The 22,183-nt window shown below is 36.7% G+C and overlaps 1 protein-coding gene across 2 annotated transcripts in view; it reads right to left on the reverse strand.

The window, feature by feature from the left end:
• Window positions 1–22,183, reverse strand: part of POLA1 (DNA polymerase alpha 1, catalytic subunit) — a 185,875-nt gene that overhangs the window by 106,530 nt on the left and 57,162 nt on the right. For both annotated transcript variants that reach the window (XM_058854715.1, XM_058854724.1), the window contains exons 27-32: window positions 13,302–13,334; window positions 11,671–11,763; window positions 8,169–8,374; window positions 6,770–6,902; window positions 5,135–5,266; window positions 2,908–3,082 (exon numbers count right to left, since the gene is read on the reverse strand). In XM_058854715.1, the coding sequence (XP_058710698.1) occupies window positions 2,908–3,082; window positions 5,135–5,266; window positions 6,770–6,902; window positions 8,169–8,374; window positions 11,671–11,763; window positions 13,302–13,334 (772 nt within the window). The remainder of the gene's footprint in view (window positions 1–2,907; window positions 3,083–5,134; window positions 5,267–6,769; window positions 6,903–8,168; window positions 8,375–11,670; window positions 11,764–13,301; window positions 13,335–22,183) is intronic.

Consider the following 22,183-nt stretch of genomic DNA (forward strand, 5'->3'; position numbering starts at 1 on the left):
ATGAACTTCCATCTCTCAAACGCTAGGCAGACCTCGTACAATGCCCTAAAACAAGGCAGTTTTCAACTTGATTCTATAGCAAATAAATGTGATATTTAAGGCGTTCTCTGCATTTTTAAAGTTGCATTATTTGCTCTTCTTCAATGTCTAAAATAACTTGAAATTACTTGCTTTGAGCACAGACAGAACAAAGAACTTTTCAGCCCTTTGATGTGAGCTAAGCTTCCCTAGCAGAGTTCAATTTTATCTACTCAAGACAAGCAGGGTGACAGGAAACATTCACCTTATAAACATGCATTATTGTAGATTCTGTTAAACATGCAACCAAGATCTTTTTTTCTACAACCACTCTCCCTATACAGACACACATTCTACATAACACAATAAATCTGATCAGTGGAGCAAGACACACACAATGAGAATGCAACAGGGTTTTGGCCCATAGATATGATGCTTATGTATCCTTCAGAAGAGGAAAATGTGCCTTTTTGCAACAAGATGGGAAAACAATGGGAATCTGGATGTATATCATGATGAAAACACTAAGTAAAAAAGCCCAACTTAGCATCACAGATCAGTAAGCAGTTTCCATATTTTCTTGTTTTAGCAAGTTGGACTCAAGTATCTTGTACTCTTCTTTATCTTACAAAGGATTTTTGATTTCTATGAAAGAAAACCACTTGACTATGCCTCCAGTATCATTAAAAAAACCCTGTAAGATAACTTCAGCTTGCAATGACTTATGTACAGCTCTGATCAAGTGCTGTATATGAAAACCTAAGCAGATCAGAAGTCTTGAAAAAGACCTGACCTTACCCTCACACTCAATTTAAGCTTTCCCAAGAAAACAAAGCCAGGGAAGGTGATACAATTTTGACTGTACAGCAAGGTCACACTGAACACACTTCAGATCTGAGACTGTAATAGATACATTCAGGTTTTCAGACTGACAATTGTGGACTATTAATAAACTCTCAGCTGCATGATGCTATTACAGACCATAAAAGAAATCTTCATCTGGAATGTACTACAGCACAAAAACCAGCACAGGCATTTGCAAACAGTAGGTGCTATCAAGTGGCACAGAGTTCTTAAGATCTGGGTAGTTTGGTGTCTGAAGGGAGCCAGTCTTTTCTGAAAATCTAACCTGTTGTGAGTAAGAGCTCTGAATTTTATCGTAACTCTACAAGACTAACAATCTTTGCCAAATAAAATAAACTAGCTTCAGAAATCATTCCTGTCTTTTACCTAAATGAAGTACAAGTTTGCTGCCTATTTTAAGCCCCTTCAACCTAACCAAGAGTGCTTGACCTTTTCAGTCAGGCATACCACACAGTCAACTCTGACATCAAGGGAAAGTTGGATACCAAGGTCTTGCCACATAATAAACAAGATGATTTGTGTGGTCAGCCTGCATGTGTGGAGCAGGGCTGACACCTCCTCAAAGCATGAGAGCTGTTGAGGACACATGACAACATCGAATGCCTCCAAGAAACACCTTTGCTGACTAAGAAAAAGAAGAATTTCGGTCTTCAACCCCTTCTCAACTCAGAAATGGAGATGGAAAAAACTGCATGTTACAAGGATTGGTTTGGGAGATTAAGATCCTTCATGGCTATAATCCCCCTTCCTGAGAAACAACAAGGCAGGACCTTTCTTGCACATATTCTGTGTACAAGGGTCCTGAGGCAACCTGCTACCAAATGATTTTTAATTGGCCAAATCCTGGATCTTGGCCTCCTTTACCTAACTCATCCTTTGAGTGTTCCAATATTCTGAACAAAGTAATTTTTGCAGGTCTGAACCTGCTGTAGACACAGGCATAGCACAAACACATTATTAAACTGACATGGTCACAGCGCAACTCTCTAAGAAGCTCTCCTAAAGAAAAGGCAGTCTTGTCAAGAATTTCATAGCCAGCAAAATTAACAACTTTTCCATGTCCTTGAGCAACAGTTTTAAAAATAATCAACTACATGTGGGATAAAAATCACAAAATTTCTGTTTATCAAGTGGATGAGTCAAGTCTGTTGGATAAGTAGCTCAGTCAAGTTTGTTTCCTCCCCACTTCTGCGGAGGAAACAACACTAAAAAGAATACATACACCAAGCATAGCATTTTCAAGAAGAGAGACCCAATAGAACTGTTAACAAATTTTCAACCTTTCAGTTTTTTCTAGGTAAGAAGTCTAGGGAATAGAGAAGAAAAGAGGCAATCACAGTTGGGCAGAAAAATCTCTAATTCTAATTATTAGACATCCTTTTAAAAGGAAAAACAACTCTAACAAGAGCAATTCCCTGTTGCTCATTTGAATTAAAACTGTTGATTTCATGGATCACTAACATTACTTATATTTTTTGACAGCACTTCTTGGTTTTGGGACCACTTAATTCCTTCATATGAAGCAGTTAAAACTGTTACAAAGATTACACGTTTCTATTATCAAGTAAGTCAGTTCTAGCAATCAAGTCTTCACTTACATCCTAGTAAAAATTTGTATTCTTTCATTATAATTATGACTGGTTTTTTTCCCTGGGAAGATGCCAGAGATGCCAGCATTTCTCTCTGGAAAAATGTTAGTTCAGATGCACACCTCAGAACTCCTTCAGTAACCTAAGAAAAATCTCAAAGACATGCAACAGTACTGCCATTTCTGAAAAGCTGATTTTTGCAGCTCTGAACAAAGACTCTAAGATTAAATTCATGTCAATGATCACTTTCTGAAAAAACACTTTTCTGCAGAAGTGATAAATATACTTAGAGTCCATACTGCTTTCTACAGGCTTTGTAACAGAAGTTCAATGTAAAAAGACTGATGGGGGAAGCATTTCTGTTGAGAAACATACATTAAAATCTCTCACTTTGGATCTTGCAATTCTTTAAATAAACTGAATTTAGAATACTTACCTAACCATGTTGCAATAAGAACAGAATCAATTCCCTCTATAGGCTCACATATTCTAGCAACTACTGGATGTATTTGCTGTGACAGGTAGTACTGAGTATCAATTTTAAGATTTTCTTGCTTTTTTAACTGTTCTGGAGCATATGCTCGCTGGCTGGCACTGAGATCTGATCCATCCTAAGGAGACACATACAAAACAAAGCGTGAAAAAAATCTACACAATTAATTATACTTCAAATATTACGCATTATTTTAATGCAAAATTGTTACATACTCTTTTGGTTGATTTATTATGCATCCAACACAAATCCAACAGTAGTAAAAAAACTGCATTGCTGATGCTGGCATCAACTAGCAAGTTCAAGAATGCAAAACCAGCTTGTATTATTGCAGCCTACATGTGCAAATCAGTACAAGTAGACAGAGTAAACAGTCCCATCTGTCAATTCTGAAATGCACAATGAAAACACATTGTAACCATCAGCCCAGTTAAAAATACACAGAGGGCATGCATTTTGGATTCACTTTGTACTAAACCAGCATTATCATTTTGCACAACAAGCAAATTCTAAGTCATGGATATCAAAACTATATCTGTTTTGCTAGGATATTTATATTCTTTAATTCTATAAAGAAGCTAATAGAATCAATGGTTGGAGAATGAACCATATATATATGAATGAGAATGAACCTTATATATACGAATCTTATAACTGTATACTGCTCATTGGTATATGAATAAATAACAGAGGCAACAGTGTTGATTTCAAAGAGGAAATTCTAAAATATTCAAAAATACTGAATGAAATGTATGGTGACATCTCAAGCCAGGAGAGAAACACCCCTCAGAGGTTAAAATATACATTACATTCTTCTCCAACTTGAAAGAAGAAGATAAGGAGAAAATAATTTCATTTGGAAAGGCAATATTGAATTGAAAACAATATACATAGAGGAATTAAGAATCAGATCTAAGATGACAGCAGTTTTGGAAAATATAACTCATTTAAGTCTGTAGAATCATAATCTCAGTCCTCGACTGGACTAGTAAATTTCATTTTTAATGTGTGTCAAAAATCTTAGAACAGAATTTAAAGCAGTATTTTAGCAAGATTCTGTAACAGACATAAACATTTATAGGACTGGGGCAGGATGGGGAGAAGTACCACAACTGTTTTGGGGTTTTTTTGCTAAGTACAGTCTCTTTTTTGATTTTTTTTTCCAGCAAAATAAAACTAACGCATTAATACATGACACCTTCATTTCTTCATTTAAGATGAGCTACTGGTTTCAATAGGGTCAGCAACCATGGACTAAAAACCCATCACTAATAAAGACACACTACAACCCATTGGTCCCTCCTACTCCTTTCAGACAACTTAGTATTCAGAACAAAATTAATTTAGGACTATTCAGCTCATCCAGCTGCTTTGCAAAAATAATTACAATGCAACTCCTTCAGCTCCTTTCTTTCAACAAGTATATTCTTCTCTTGTATTGTGCCACTGCTCAGCCGCACCCGTTGCCCAGCTCTTGAAAGTCTGGGCAGCTTTGGGATGCCAGGCTAAGAACTCTCAATTAAGTCAAACACAGTATCTTTCTGTTTGAAAATAATGAAGGAGGTGAAATAATCACATTTCCAAGTTCATCAGCTTGACCTAAAAAATCCCTTGGTCCATCTAACTCAACCTACACTTTTTTTTTTTAATTTACAGAACCAAAGTGGAGTATATATTTGTGAAATAGTGATAAGCATTTATAGGATAAACACCTGAACCAGAAAGTGGCTCAAATTTCCCAATCTATACATCAGAGGTACTGCCCGATCCAATGACCATGAACTGAAGAGACGACAGGGTGAGACTGGAAATAACAATGACACTATTTAACCAACAACAACAATTATCTTCCCATGAATGAAAGGTTCTTCTCCACCAGAATTTTTTTCTGCTTAAAAGAAAGACTAGGCATATTCTTTAAAGTAAGTTCTAGTTCCAAACATGAATTAATTCAGGTAGATTTTACCAGTCACTATACGGAAATAGTTGCTGAGTTGATCACAATGCTCTATAAAACTAAATTTAGTGCAGAAAATGGACAATTTTAAAATATAAGACTACCTCACCAAAAACAAATGTCAAAACATATTTTCCCAGGATCTGAGCTGGTTTTCTTTGTCATATCTCAAAACAATACCTAGTATTTAGCTATAAAGAAAGACATTTTTACCTGACAAATGATATATGACACTGTGTCTCCTGCCTTCACCTTTCGGCCTCCATGAGAATTTATCCACATGGCAACATGCACATGTGGCAAGGCTTTTTTGTCAGGATAATCCTGGGGATCTTTTGTCAATGCCTAAAATATCAAAGGGTAAAACAGAAACACAGCTATGAGAAAAATCTATTACTTCAGTGATGGGCAACTCAGAACTTTCAGATACAAGATTACATAGCAGCCCTTCTACTATTCACAAGTGCATCTGAAACACAAAGTAAGATAAAAAAACTGTAACAAACCTATTTGCCATATGTTAAGCCCTAGGTACCAGTCCTTCAAATTTTATAAATGTTACTATTAATTAAACAAAAGGATGTTTTCACAATTACCATCTGAAAAATGCATTAGCGTTATGATCATAATGCAACCGTTTTAAAATTAAACTAAAGTGAAGATGACAATATTATACTAAATACAAAAATAGAGCTAGATATTACCCTCTTATTCCTGTTCCATTAAGGTCATACGGTAAATCTGAATATTGTGTAGCTAAGTGTATCTAACAAGCTCTGTAGCAAGAGAATACAACTGAATTTAAATATTTCCGTGCATCTCATACTACTGAGACTCCACAATGAGTTCTTAATTTAAATAAAATAAAATGGTACATTTAAGTATTTACTGTCACCCCAATTCTTAGAAAAAACTCTACACTTGACTTAATAGTTAAATATATTTCTTTCTGAAGTAATACAACAGAGGAACTTTAGGAATTGAAAGTGAACATTTTACTATATATATCTCTTACTGGGACAAAGTGCTCTTAGAAGATTTGCATCAGAACATTCTTTTTTTAAGTTAACCATAAAATTCAGTGATTTCTCTACACTCATATAACAACCTGAACACATTCCTTAACTGATTAACACAGTCTTACAGAGCAGACAGATGTCCAGTTGGCAAAAGAAACAGACTTGGGATGGACAGCTGATAGATGTCTTCTTTTAGAAGCATTAAGAGGGGCATGTAATACCCAATTCACTGGTGAAACACCCCCCCAACAGGAAAGGGGAGTCTCTGAAGCTGAAAATACAGGTTTTATCATTGAGGATTCACAAAAAAATCCCCAAAACCACAATGCTATTGCTAAAACTGCTGTAGACAAAGATGAGTGTTTTACTTCTTGTTGCAGGAAAGTCTTGGATGAGGTCTCAAAATGACTATTGGCTTTTTTATACAGAGATTTCTAGGGAAATGCTATGAGGGTTTTCTAGAAAACAGAGTATTTGATTCTTTTCCATTGCATTCTTCAGTTTATACATTTCAAGCCTGAAATATAAAGTAACAGCTTAGGTGGAAACTCCTGAAAGCATCATGTCATTCTCAAAGTGCAGAATGAGCCTGGTAAACAGCAGGATGGGACAAGACATTAAGTTGTTATTCTGGAGTCTCGAGCTCCAGTAGGGCTTTTTTTCCCTCATACTGTAGGATCTTCACAGCAAGGCCTGAACTATTCAGTACCTAGTAAAACTCCTGTTATTTCACAGCATCATAAGGATTAAAAATATTTTTGTCAGCAGTCAATATAGTCAGCAACAGTAAAGTTTTTCTGAGACAGAACAGAGCTGCAAGATCACTCACCTTGTTTATTTCAAACTGATTTGCTGGGATCTGACCACTGACCACATTTTCTCCAATTTCTATAAGTCGCTTTTGAATATTTTCCACAATTATGTCTCGGGGCTGATCAGAAAGAATCTGGCCAATTACATAGCTGCAAAAACAGTATAAAAATTAAGAAAAGCTTGGCACATGCAAAACCATTACAACAGACACAATCTTCTCTTCCCCATCTTCCCAATCTTCAGATTTTCTCTAGGCACTAAAGAGCCTGAGAATGAAGTCTAATGAAAAATTTATAGAAATCTGCCAGTATATTTTATGTTGTGTTTTATTTATTTACTTATTTTACTAAAAGCAAATTATTGCAAATAGTTCTAATCTTAAATAGTGATTTGGAATGGTTGAGTGCAACTATTTTCTGCTGCCATATCATTTTTCCACTTATTATTCCATCGCAGGTATCTTAAGATGGGGTAGAGGAGAACATACCAAGTAAGCAAAGTCTTGCCTATTGCTGCAAAATGTGGTTGGAAGATCTGCCAGCTGCAGAAGAGTTAGTCACTAAAGAACACTCTCCAACATTTGTATAGCTTTAATTACTAATACATTCCTAACTTGGAAAAATTTGCTTCTATTATGATGCATCTTTTCTTAGAAAATGCAAGTCTTAAGAACAGTAAGCAAGTGTGTGGTGTATTTTTACAGATGTGAAAAGTATTCATTTTTGGATACATTTGGACCATGAGCTGTTTAAGTTTTCAAGAGGCATTATACAATGAGTCAGCACCCAGATGACCACCTCTCCACTCTCTCTAATTTTCTTTCTATGGTGCTAAATGTATTACTTCTACTGAACTAAAGCATTCAAATGCCCTGTGCAATGACAATTAATAGCCAATCCAGTATCTATCATAATGAAGCATCTATCAAAGGAGTCTCATGGCAAAAGGAAAGAGAAGCAGTCTTGGGGAAAGGGATCACCTCCTTAGGCTGCACCCAGAGCACTTCCAGTTTTTTTTGAGGGAGCTGAAAGTGCTGACCACCAGCTTCTTTACCCATCTAAAATAAAACAACTGACCTAGAACCTACAACTCCAAATGCTGACAGCATCTACCATCTTCACAAGATTTCAGCTCTGGTTTATTGAATGGCATTTACAACACTGTGACAAATCAAAAGCACAGCTTCACAGCAGATGCAAAACCAGATAGTGAAATCAGGGGACATTAGGATTTGCACAGGTATCCTGTTATCAATGCCAGAAGGTAACGTTTATCATCTCCTACAAAAATCAGCAAAGTCCTAACAGCGATGTTAGTTACCAATCTGTGATCTTCAAGAAACGCAGTATCAAATGTTTATGAATTATGCACTGTTTAAAACAGAGTAAAAAAGACAATTCCACAAAGAAACTTACTTTCCAGTCTGTTTAGCAAGATCACACCAGTCTCTCCGGACTATATCCAGCCCTTTTAGTTCTTGTTTAGTTACATATTTCCCATCTCCTGTTGGTTCCACAGTCAGAGCAGCGTATTTCTTCTTCTTTAACAATAGCAAGGACTTAAAAATTCCATCAATATCAATTTCCAACAATTTGTACAGTTTGTTCACTTCACTTTTGATCTGCAAATGCACCAAAAATAAAACCAAATGCAATAATTTAACTATGGACAGATTCAAGTTCCCTATCTAAATGCACTGTTCTTAAGTTTTAAAACAAGTTACATTACACACTGTGTATTTGCATTACACATTTTAAAAGACTGGTCAAATATCATTAATTGTTACACACTAGTAACTATGAGCTACTGCTGAAATTAAGGTCCACCCATTGACTTTTTCATTATCTACAGCTTGGTACATCTAACTCCTTAACAAAATTAAGCAAGGCAGAGAAACATGGGATTGAAGTGACCTTGGAGATAACTGACTCCAGCTCATTTTACTAGAACAGCTAGTTCTAGTAAACCAACTAGTTCTAGTCCAACTAACCTCTCACATAAATGAAGCAAACAAGGGATTTCACAGCAGGGACCTACTTACTAGGCAAAGACAAGAGATGGTCACTTAGAAAATGCAAGTAGCCTTACAGAAAAGCTATCTTGCAAAGGTACCTTTCTTTCTTCCCACTCTCACCCTAAACCAGGGAGGAGAGAACTATGACTGTAGACCAGAGCTCTGTGTGTGCATGTTCAGGAAAATCAGGCAAGTTTCTTTTACCCCTCCCCACAATATACCTACCTTTTCTACAGCTTGATTTCCTTCAGAGGAAAAGGTGCTGTTTTTCTACACACAGGCTATATTTTATCCATACACAAAAGCTTCACATGGCACTGATACATTGTCCTAATATAGTACCAAGCATCTCTTACCCTTATTCCAAGGGGACAGAAGTGCAACAGCTCGAAACAGCATGAAGCTTCAAAAACAAACTTGTTTCCAGTACATTTACCCACCTACTGGCTTGGCTAACAGTTTCACACTTGCTTTTTTCTTTCTTCATATGTTTTTACTTTACATTCTTCAACACAGTAGCTGCATATGCCAGGTGTCCTGTTCTGTCCTCATGCTCTACTCTTTACTTTCTTTCCTCTACAATTTACTTTCTCCATTGATTTTCACTATCCATAATCACTCTTACTTATGCTGTTACCACCAGCTATGAACTACCCTTTTCTCATGTCTCACTGAAGTTTGATATGGATTCAAGTTCTTTTGCCATCTAACAGATACCCTCACCAGGAACAGGACCTTCAGCACATCTCACTCGTTTCCTATCTAGCTTTGAACTCAAATTACCATTTTAACCAAAACTTTCCTTACAAACTTTCCATTTATGTATACACATATGTGTGTGCTTAGTTTTTCTCACTTAGATCTCTGTTTTTCCTATTGCACGAATTACCATTACTTTGATATCCCCTGTACATTTCTAAGTTTTGAAGGACATCATGAGGCAAAAACCATTTTGCTACAAGGTTCATATTTTCTTTCTTAAAACAAACAATTCCTCTGAACATTTTTCTGCAATTTTAATTTTCAATTTTTGCTTTTTATAGCATACTAGCCAAGTGCTCAAAACCCAGCAACAGTTCAGTACTGAATGTACTGGCAAATCTGATTCACGAGGACGCACAGAAAATGAGAAAAAACTTCTGCTAAGCAGTGACTAAATAGGGCATGGATATAAATAATGGAGGGTTAAGGGTGGGAGAGAACACACACATTAGACAGGGGAATTCAGAAAGCACGTGAGAGAATTTTCTCCAATAAAAAACCAAAATTAATCTTCTGGAAGAATGTTTCATTGTAGAAGATAACCCATAAACTCACATTTCACATCAGAACAGGGGTACACTCACTAACCAACTGCTCTCACTCTAGTTGCTTGCATTAAACCTATCTGCCTTCCATACAGTCTACATTAAAAAAAAGCATAGTGAAAGCAATGTAAATATTTCTCACCTCTGAACATAAAACTTTGGGAAAGAAATTATTATGCAGTGGAGCAGAAACATTTCTTGAGTGTTCCTCATCAAAACAGACAATTCTTTATCCTGATTTTTTTAACAGGAATTACTCAAAACAAGGAAAATATAAATGATCAAAGTGTTTACAAAAAAAAGAAACTGTCACTTTCTTGAGGAATAAACAAACAGACAAACAAGAAACATGTGAAATGAGACAGATATTAATCACTTTTTTCTGCCACAGAAAGAATGCTGAAAGCCACACCATCTGCAATTTTGATGCTAGGTTTGATTGTGCTGGTTTACAGAGATAAGTTTATTCACTTTTACAGTTTTTATATGTTGTACTTAATTTTAATGAAAACATATTTTTCTGTCCTTTTTTCTATTAAAAAAAAACCTCAACTGATACATAATACAAAAGTACAAGGGATTAAAAAAAAGCTTAAGATTTTACTCTCATTAAGCAGCTGACAAGTTCAAACACATACCTATTCTCTCAGAAAATCTGACTTTAATTCAGAAGTATTTAACCTATTATGCTTATTCTGTTAGATTTCATAAAAGTTATTATTTAACTATCCTCTGTAATGTTTCGCCACCAAATGGGAGCACAGGGACAAAAATTAAATCAGAATGAAACCACACACACACAACTGGAGTAAGATTAAAAACTTTCTTATACACTACTGCACATACAAGATTATATATAATTTCATATATGTGGCAAACAAAAAAGAAAGATTGCTTTCTACTATGCCAGCAGCCCTCCTGCTACTCAGTTATGACATCAAGATATTATCCCATTTTCTGCTCCTGAATGCATTTACTTCTAAATATACCCACTAGCATGAAGGTAGAAGCATTGTAAAAAAATGCCTAAAAATTGAATTTCTCACTTTTCTTCAACAATTTCAGGGAGCCACAAAACTTCCACATGATCGACTGCCAGCTACTAATCAGTCAGATCTCTTCTGTATCTGGTATACCATAGAAATTAATATTTGAGCTTACCACTAGAAATCTGGTAACATAATGAGTGTCATACAAATTACATAAATAAGCAAAACTAAACTGAGAGACATCCCTTGTGGGAAAAAAAAGAATCATAACTGTTCATGCTGTAACTGTAATTATGGAGGAGAAATTTTATCTTACATTTTGGTTTACCAAATATTGAGATAATCTCCTGCTACCTTAGGATGAGTAAAAAATTCTTCTTATGCAATGAAATGTTTCATTTAATCACTTTTAAAAATGCACAGAATAGCTATACCCAAAAAAGAGCACTCAGATTTTATTACTTCATAGGTTCCACGTATTGTGAAGTTCTTTCTCATGGCATATTCTCTGCTTGTGCCACAAAATCCTCTCTTCATACCATCTGCTCCACTCAGAGCAACAACACAGACCTATGTACAAAATCTTCAAAAATAAAAAGTTCCTTACCTTATTCCCCAACTTGAAGACCTCATCCAAATTGGTGCTGTTAGTGTTTATCATAATTGAATCTGTGTCTCCATAAATCACTTCAAGGTTCATCTAAACAAAAAAAATTGCTTTGAAAAAACAAGAAAGAACCACTCCATCTTCTACAAGTCCCACAAAAGTTTCAAGGTTCAAAAATACCATTTTCTATATACTATCCCTTAAACACTAAGAAATATACTAGCAAGAAAACTTAAAATAAATTTTTACTGATGGGTCTGTACATTTCATTAAAACCTATTTGAATTTAAAGAGGAAAAAAAGAAACTTCAGTCACTGATATGTTAAAAAGACCACTGTCCAGTTATGTACATAATACAAATAGGTAACATTTTACTAAATGAATACTAGAAAAATAAGACAGTGAACAAGCCTGATCTTGAGAAACAGAAGGAACTCTGATCAGAAATAACTTTGGACTGCTAAGACACAAGAAGATCACTTCCACAAGACTGCTGGACAAATTCAATGACAAGGCAGTCAGCCAAAGTGTTTGAAAGGTAATACCAGTCAGGTATCCCATCCCATTTGCAGCCATCACAATACTACTGGAGGTAAAAAGAGAAAAAATACTTAGATTCTCTATTTCAAACAGACCTCTGAAAGCATTGGCTAATGGAAGACAGCAACTGAGAATACCACAGCACTGTCCAGATTATGCAGATGGCTTCAAATTTCCATCTTCCCTCTCCCATCTTTTAACTTCTGCTAAGTTAACAGAAAACCTGTGTTTGTCCTTCCCTGGGCAGCAGATCTTTTAGGGAATGTTCCTTTCAGATAAGGATCTAGCTACTATGACCCACAAGTTTTATCTTCCCAGGTTGAATACAGAACAATTACACCCAGGGATGAACACGAACATTTATTGAACCTCTTCTCTTTGACTGACACTCTGCCCCTTACATCACTTGTGATTTTGATTCTTGTAACAACTTAAATGCCCAGCTTGGAGAAGACTGTATTCAAACACCAGCCATACGTTCATGATACTCTGGATAATGGAGCAAATTCTAGACAAACTGAGGAACATAAAAAAGCCTGAGCTGCATATGAAAGGCATAGCGAGAAAAAAGGCAGAAAAAAAAATTACCAGCACCGGTAAATGTCACAACAACAAAAAAAATTGGCAGATGCATCTAATTGCATAATATTAATTTGAAGAAAAAACCACAAAAACCTGACATTTTCAGTGGTGGAAAATCAATGCAGCTGTAAAAACTACAACATGGCTATGTCCATGTTAAACTCTACAGAGTCAAAAAACCACCCCATGACAGAGTTTAAAGGATGCCAAAAAATAAACCATAATAAACCACTAGAACACATGGTGTAACAGGTCTATGAGTAAACTCTAATTAGCACTGTTGCTAATTTGCTTGAAACAGTCCCACATAGGCTTCAAGCAGGGTCCAGATCATATCTGTGTTAGGAAAAGAAAAAAGCTATAATCCATCAGGAAGGATTACATTTGTAAACCAGGCATCCTAAGAAGTGATTTCAGGACTGTTTGGGTTACAGTTCTCCTAGAATAAAAAAATTTCACCAGGTGTGCTCTTTAAGTGTTGTTGTTTAATGAAAATGCTCAGCATTACCTTCTGCACCATCTCCTTGGTATGCATCAAAATCTGAAATAAAAAAAATAATCAAAGATTAGCATATGATATAATTACAGGCTAACACATGCAAACATACCCATTAGGTTGCTAACTCCAAATGCTCTCACCTTTCAAAACAAAGCAAACCACCTCTCTCCTGGCAACACACAGTCACCTCAATACTTCTATTACAGGAGTAAATTCTTGTTTGACCTTGTATTAATGCTATTATTAACTCCCCTAAAACAAGATTAAAACAAATCTCAAAATTGCATATGCATGCACACATTCTACCTTAGGAAAAAAAGAACACTGAATCAAATGGCTCAAATACAACCTAATCAGCAAGTGCCAGAATTAAGTCTCTTCCAGTAATTTAGGTCAGTTGTCACCTTCATATCCATCATCTTATCTCTTGATGTCATTGAATTTTTTCCCAAAAACATCCTGTCTTATTCAGTCCAGCCTGGATGGTGTTCACTTAACTAGACTTAGTCAGAACGTTGATTACCCTTGTAATGATCTCAAAATGGGTCATCAAAAAGCAAACTCATTATGGAAACCAGAACCGGGACAAAGAGCTGAGATAAAGACAGGACACAGATCTTGAATCAATGGGCAAAACTGTGTGTAACCAAGTTTGATACTCAACCAAGAATGCATCCCAAGTTGCCCAAACGCTCTGAATAGCATCTCTCTGAACCTGAGAAATAGCTAAGGAGACCTCATGTGAGTAGGATCCTGCTTCCACCTCTCATAGTGCTCAGCACAGTGGAGGGTGTTGGAGGGCACATCATCGGGAGCCACAGGTACAGCTGTAGCACAGAAAAGGGACAATCAAATGAGCTTAATGAAAAACATGTGTAGTTGCAGCAGCAGGAAGAGCTTGGTGAATTCTGCACAGCTGCATGAGAACCAACATCTGGTCCATTCCTTCAGCCACCTGGCCACAGTTCCACTGTACTCCCCATTTCTTTCTAATCAACATCCTGGTGCTCTGGCACACAGCTCCAGTTGCCACTTCCCTGGTTTCAGTCCTTTCCATTGCCACTCAGCACAAACCTCAGATTTTCCTTCAGCTAATCCTGCTAGTCATATATATTTATACTTTAAATTTTCTTGAGGATTGATCTGAACCACATGTTACAGCAATGATAGATCAGAGTCTGTTAGGTGAACCCAAACAATTTGGAATTCTAAAGATAGTCGGGCAACACACTATCAACAGCTTATATCAAATTCAGCGACCCAATCTCACTTTTACTATTTTTCACATGTTAAATTTTAATACTACTTGGCCATATTTGCCAAAAAGTAGAATTAAGACTTGTAGTGAGGAAGCCAGCGACAGGGAGCTGAGCAGTAGAAATCAGCAGGGATGAGGAAAGAGAAGGGACAAACAGGCAAGAGCTGTCTGTGCTCAGTGGGAATAAGTTCATATTCAGGAAAATCTCATTACTTTTATAAGGCAGAGGAGTCTATAATGAAGCCATGGGTCTTGACTGTTGTGATGCTGACTGTGCTATCACAGCAAGGAATTCTTGAACAGGTGAAATCTCCACCTCTACACAACAGCACACAAACAGGATGACAACACTGTAATTTCTTTAACACTAGTGGCAAGTTTCTTTAGTAGCTCAGAACCTTTACACAACCACAGTGCAAGTATGACTTTTTTGTCTGCAATTATGCACTGAAAGCTGTATTCCCCTCAAGGCACTTAAAGACAGGTTCAGTTCCAAACTATGATGTAACTTTGACACAGCTGAACTCACAATGCATGTCCTTATCAGGGTTATTCCTCAAGCACACATGGATATCTATGGATTTACACTCTCTGGGTCAAGTTCAAAACATCCAGTTGATTTAAAGACCATCCACTGGTGCTGCAAACTAGGCAGTCAGACAGTGTGATGCCTGAACTCTGCTGAAGTCCAAAACTGCAGAAAGCTCAGCTGTCCTCAGTCTCCTTCACAGAACAGGAAAACTGTGAGCCTTAACTGCAGATTCCTGCTAGGCTGTACCTGTCACTGGAATCAGACACACACAATTCCATTTTAATTGGAAGCTTAAAAAGAAGGTATTCCACTCCTATTCATCTCCCAGTGAGTGATTCAGCCATTTGACCCCACCACCTTTCTATGGAGTTTTGAAATTATTCTAGACATATCACTGGTACGTGATATCAAATTTCATATAAAGCAGTCAAAATTCCAACATATTCACCACCTCACAACCCTTCCTATCACTTATTAGCTAACTCCTACAGAGAAAGGTTATACCTCTCCTTTAGTACTCCAAAAGCAAACAGGAGTCCCTGAAACAAAATTGAAAAATTAGACTAAAATAAAGAGTTTATACTGAAAAGAAAGGAAGGCCTATCAATTTTCCTTGATAATCTCTGGCATTTTCTACTTCACTCTCTGAAATAACTCTATAAATAATGAAAAGATATCTTCTCTTTTTTTAAAAAAAAGGAATGCCCCTACTAAAAAAATGTCTGGCTGTGCAACAACCATTTCTCAATTGTCCCTGAGGACAGCAGTGGGTGTAGGTAATCACAACAAGAGGGTCACAGACAAGTTGGCTTCATCAAGCGACTGGCATATGCTAGTGCCACCCATTCTGACAGGAGATCATTTGTAAGTGCCAACAGCTACAAAACAGAAGGTTATAAAGTATTGCTAAATTCATTAATAAGGCAGTCAGTAGTTATCTGATTTCACAGCAACACCTGCATATTTATCCTCTCATTACCAATTGGATGATGGAATTTTTTCAAGCACATTTCAAAAATCTGCCAATTTCAAGTGTAGAAAAAAAATAAACTTTGTAGTTAATTTTTCCCTTAACAAAGTACAGCTGTTGAGAATAATTGTTCAAGATCTTACCCTGTAATGTCAACTGCAGCAGAACAAAGAGTATTTAATTAGCAAATCTATCCAGTAATTCAACACCTATTATATAAAATGCCTTCGTGATTTTATTCAGGATAATTTGCTAAGAGGGTTATTACTGACATTCAGATGAAATTTAAAATTCCTACGCAAGTCGAGTCATAATAGCAGTAATGATCCCCCCAATCAGGAGATACTGTGTCACACAAGGTTCTTTAGCAATGCAGCAGCCCATTTCCTGACTTCTTAATTCCTGGGCTCTGCTCAGTGAGAGCCCTTCATGCCAATATTTCAGTCAGCAATACATCCTTAATGGGACTCTATTAAAATACCTAGCATAAAAGTGACTTTTTTTTCCTTTTTTTTGTGTTAAAGAGAATGACAGCTCTGCTATCATATCAATCCTGAGCAGTTTCTCAGGAATGCACAGCGAGAGGAAGGGAGAAGGGAGGTGGGAAGACAGAAGAAAGAAGGAAGAGAATAGGAAAAATGGCATTGGGTAGTTTTCTTTTGCAAATAATACTGCACTGCTTATGAGAGCCGGATTGTCTCCTATTCCAAGTAGGAAGAATTAATTGCCTGGCAACCCATTTGTACAGCCATGCCCCCTTCCCCCAGCAAACATATACTTCTAAAAACCTGTGAGCTTCTCAGTACAGTGAACATCTGTGAAACTCTTTTAACTTCTTTTCTTGTGAAAGAAAGACTAGCGACACACATTCTCTCACCCATGAACTGCAAGTCAATATAAACTTGAAGACTGTAATTGCAGACAAGCTCTCATCAAAACACAAAATTCCCTGTTCTAATCCCACCCCAACTCACTAATTACTTTATTAAAGTTTATTTAAGTTGTGATTTAAGTCGTGAGGTTGTGATTTAAGACGGGAAATTATTAAAAATACATAAATAAAATAAATATAAATAAATAAATAAATAAATGAAGAACAGCTTTACTATTACTTGTTACATCAAGTATTTTTAAAGATTCCTTATTTAAAAACCTCTGGAGAGTACCTTCTGATGAGAGGATGCTTCTGTGGACACAAGCTAAGATACAAGAGTTCAAAACCAATGAGACAGGATACAAAACTAATATGCTGATACAAAAATTTCTCCTGTAAACACATTTCCTGCAGAATCCAGAGGTCACAGACATGAAGGAACACAAGGGAAAACTTAAGAGCAGACTGAAAAGAATGAGCACAATCATTGCAAGAACATTGTACCAGAAGCATACACAAAAAAAAAAACCCAAAAAACCAAAAAATCCGAACCACACCACTCTTTCTGCATTCACTCTGCACAAGGAGAAAAACACGCAGCCTTAAGGCCCTGTAAAAAATATTTTTGAAAACTCTGTAGTTATCTAGAGTAGGCCTGAATATATTTTTCCACCTCATTTATTTACTTCTGCAATTATATAGCAAGAAAATAATTCTGTCACCTGCTTTAGTAATTCATATTAGCTATTCCTTCCCATGGGACAGAGGAATAAATGAGCTGGAAAAACTGTGTTCCAGTAACACCACTCACTAATCTAAGTATTTCTGAACCTCTGTATTTTTGTAACCTATTCATTAGCTTTGCTAGGATTTTGTTGTAAGTAGACTTCAGCACTGATGAACATGGTCACAGGATGCTGTAAAAAGATTTTATTAAGGAGGATTTTCAGAAAAGGTTTCTATTGCTAGACAAAAAGGCACACATGCCCTAAGCATGAGTGAAAGAAAGATGAAGGCCTTGTTTACCACAGAGAATGAAGAATTGCAATTCAGTCTTTTTATCAGACAACGGACTTGATTCAGAAAAGTTTGAGTGATCAGATTCAAGTAGTTAACAAGTTTGTCTGTTTCAAAGAGCTTTTACTGAGTATTTGCTGTACTTAAGACAATACATTCAAAGTTCCATTTCTCCAAAATACACACTCTTATGAAACATTAAGAGCACGAGAAATACACCCCAAAATGCCCTTCTATGTCTTCCCTTCTCTGTTGTTTTGGTTTTGTTTTTCTTCAGACATGCTGGAATCAACTGTTCATTATTAGCTGTTTCCACCCAGCAAAGCTGACAGACAGGAAGAGAACTTTCACAGCTTCTGTATGTAACAGCAGTATTGGACGGAGGCACCAAAATGTAAGAGAGCATGGTTCCAAGGGCTGAAGCAGTGTACACAAATATCCAGAGACTTATGTTTGCATGCCAAGAAAAGGTAGAATTTTTTGCCACATGAACAATAGAAGACACACAAAAAAGGCAGCAACAGAAATGTGCTCAATACAAAAAGGATTATGTGTACCTTTGTCACATTTTGACAAGAAACGCAAACACGACAGTAAAACACAGATGATGATGCAAATCAAATTAAAATTTGAAGAAAATGTTTCCTTGGTGCCAGAAACAATTATATCCTTTAAATTCTACAGTACTCCTATTTCAAGTATTTGTGGTGAGCTTCGCTGAAGAGAATGGGAGAATCAGAACTGTTTTCTTATTAAGTTGTAAATTGATTTTTCTACACAAACCATGCAATATTAAAGCAAATTTTGCCTATTTTGGAAAGGGTTATTTTGGTATTAGGATGAAAGAAAAACAATAAAACATATTCTTAAAAGCACTGAACAAAAGTAAAAAAACACAAACAAAAACAAAAAAACAAAACAACAACAAAATGAAACTAACTAAAAAAAACCACCTACATACACACAAAAACTTCTGTGCTAGAAAGGATTCTACAATCTTGGAAACAGAGTGCTGAACAATGAAGTTGAACACTTGAGTGCATAGAAGGTAACTGATCTGGCTCTGACCCACTTCCTAGAAATGTTCTGTGTTCCCAGAAGCAGCAGGAATACAATGTCCATGTGATAACTAGCTGTGAAAAATGTTGGTACAGGCCGGGCATCTCCTAACTCTCCCAAGAAACTAAACACAGGGACAGTTCCTAGAGAAGCACCAGGGCCAACAACCCACCCATGGAGTTATTTTCTTTCTAACTTGTTCAAAACTGAACACCTAAAACAAATGAAGGAACAGGGATCCCTGTTTCATTTAATGAAGAAACAAGATCAACAGCATCTAAAACCCCTTGAAGAATGTGGTACTCAAACAAATCTTGGCTCATTAACTTTTATGATTCTTTTTTATTCCAAAGCATTAAAGAAATTTGTGCTTGATGAACATTTTGTACTTTATAAAATGCAAAAGTAGCTTTGCCTACTAAGACGACTGCAACTGTATCAAAAACTAACTGTATCACAAACCACAAGTAAAACCTCTTCTAATTAAGAAAGAATATGACAAGCATCATTTACTATTTCCTAATAACACCAGAACGTCTTAAGTTATTCCATATTTAAATGCATGTAGACAAGTATATTTTCCTTAAGAGAAAACAACACTTGTTCCAGTGGAATGAACAAACATTTAGACAGCAAAGCTTTGCTTTGTTTCCCAAACTGAACAGGTTTAACACATTCAGCAAAATATAATCAGTCTTTCATTAGAAAAAATAAAATGACAAGAACAATAAATACTTGAAACTAATTACCAATAAACAAAGGTTTCCTTTTTTAGTCAGACAAGTTAGAATCCAGTCAAGGTTCAAAACCAGAGCACTGAAATTTTCCTCTGAATACAGCAAAATCTATTCCAGATTAGGGAATACCATCCTCCACATCAGGTTTGAAACTACAGTGTAAAAAGTTATCTTTCAAATATATAAGCATGTCTCTCAATCTTGAAGTGATAGAAATAGAAGTACTGTCCTATCTCCAAGAAAAGTTATTCTCATAGCCTATAACTAGAAGCCTTGGAGAAATCAGGGAGTATGCCTCAGAATCAGTAGAGAAGATGTTTTCAAAAACATCAAGTATGCCTAAAAAGCTGAAAAAGAAATAAAACTAATACTCCAAAGACTAAACATCTTTTAAGCCATAGATAAACTCAGTGCACTATCTCTGAGAATCAAATCTTCCTCCCCTTTGTTTTTGGGTTTGTTCTTTAAATAAAAAGCAAAAAACTGGAATTAAAACTTTTATAAGGTTCTCCTGGTCAGCATCTTTCACTTAATAACCACAACTTGTGTGTTTGGAGAAAAAGGAAGGCCTGGGAGACGATAAGCAAGTGCTTAAGAGAAAAACAGATGCAGAACACATTTGTGCTACCTGATAAGTATTCTTAAAAGAAAAAGGCCTTTACTGAACAATAGAGCCTTTTCTTCAAGAACCACGGGCATTTTGCAATAGCTACACTAAACAGAACAAGGCAATCTCTGACTAGATACAGGTAATATCCACTGAAAATGATCCTGACATTTTATAGGAGATAAGAGGACATGGTAGTCTTGGTAATGAATAGATTGTGTGTGGATGTTGTGTCCATCAAAAAACCTTTGCGAGTGGCTTGAACTGCTTTAAAACTGTTCTTTCATTATGACTAAGTGGTTGTCTATCAAGACAACATTTATGCAAATTCAGAGAAGTATTTTAGCCTCTAATTAGCCTCCAAAGAAAGTTCTCTTACCTAATTTCTTAAATGTCATGCAGAATTTTCATAAAGCATATCATTTTGTTTCATTAAATTAGATCTATTTAGACAACACGACAGGTGTTTTTATAAAGTTAAACAATACTTATTCATCCTCCGTGGTTGCAGCTAGTGTCAGCACCAAGAATTGCTTGGATCCAGGAAGCAATTTAGGCAAAAGGAAGGACCCATTTGCCTAAATGGAGTAAAATTATCCATGCCAACAGGCTTCCCAGGCTGCTAAGAGAGCCTTGAATCAGCACTGAGAGGGGCAGGAGTGCAAGTCCATGCTGGCAAGCAAAGGATGGGAGATGTGAGCAGAAGGACCATGCAACCAACAGCAAGGGGCCTCTTCAAGCATGTCCATGTGAATAAGGGAGTGCCTCCAGCACAGCATTACAGACAAAGCTCTTGCACCTTCTATGTCATCTCTCTGCTCTGAAGAAAAGGACCATTCTGAAAGAGTTCAAAACAATCTGCTTCAGATCTGACAGATTGTGAGCCTCAATGACTAAGCAAGAAGTTCCTGTACATTCAGCTTCCCAACTACTGGGATGTTCAAGGTTCCACCAAAGCTATTCAAATGCCAAAGATGAGAGATCAAGTGTATATGAATGCCTAGAGGGTTCACAATTGTACTTTAAAAAAAAACCCAGCTCCATTTTAATTTTTTGTTTACCTTCAGAGTAATAATAAAAATAATTTTATGTTTCCACAATATGTTACTTGTGCAGGCTATTTTACAAATGCTCATGGACTTTCCTCCTCTCTGCTGTCAGCCTGGAACACCACTCCCCGCCACTCTGTCTTACATGGCATCTGCGTTTTCAGTCCCACAAACCCATGTCTTGTTGGGACACTTCCTCCAAGCCTTCAGACACAGCTCTGTGTGCAGATTTCTCATCTCTTTTAGCAGTGTGGTAAAAGCCTTCTTAGGTGGTGCCAGAAATAAAAAAACCTTATGAGGAGCCTCTGAGGTCACTTGGTCTGTTCAGCCAACCTCACTGCAGCTACAACTTCCTGTGAGGTGAAGTGGAGGTGACAATAATGATCTCTTTTCTCTGTGACCACTGACAGGACTCAAGGAAATGGCCTGAAGCCGAGTCAGGGGAGGTTTTGGTTGGGTACCAGGAAAATATTTTTCACCCACAGGATGGCTGGGCACTGGAACAGGCTGCTCAGGGACGTGATCACAGCACCAGCCTAACAGAGCTCAAGAAGCATTTGGACAATGCTCTCAGGCACAGGGTGTGACTCTTGGGGTGTCCTGTGCAGGGCCAGGAGTGGGACTCAATGATCCCAAATGGTCCCTTCCAACTCAGCATATTCTGTGATTCTATGAAACAGTTTCAGCTCTACATGGCACACTTAACATTTCCTGCTTCAGGCAGGACCTAGTGATTGCTCCAAAGATTTGAAAATATGATGAGGAACATGCATGGTTAATAGCATGAA

This window comes from Poecile atricapillus, chromosome 1, assembly GCF_030490865.1.
Source record: "Poecile atricapillus isolate bPoeAtr1 chromosome 1, bPoeAtr1.hap1, whole genome shotgun sequence".
Taxonomy (NCBI): Eukaryota; Metazoa; Chordata; class Aves; order Passeriformes; family Paridae; genus Poecile; species Poecile atricapillus.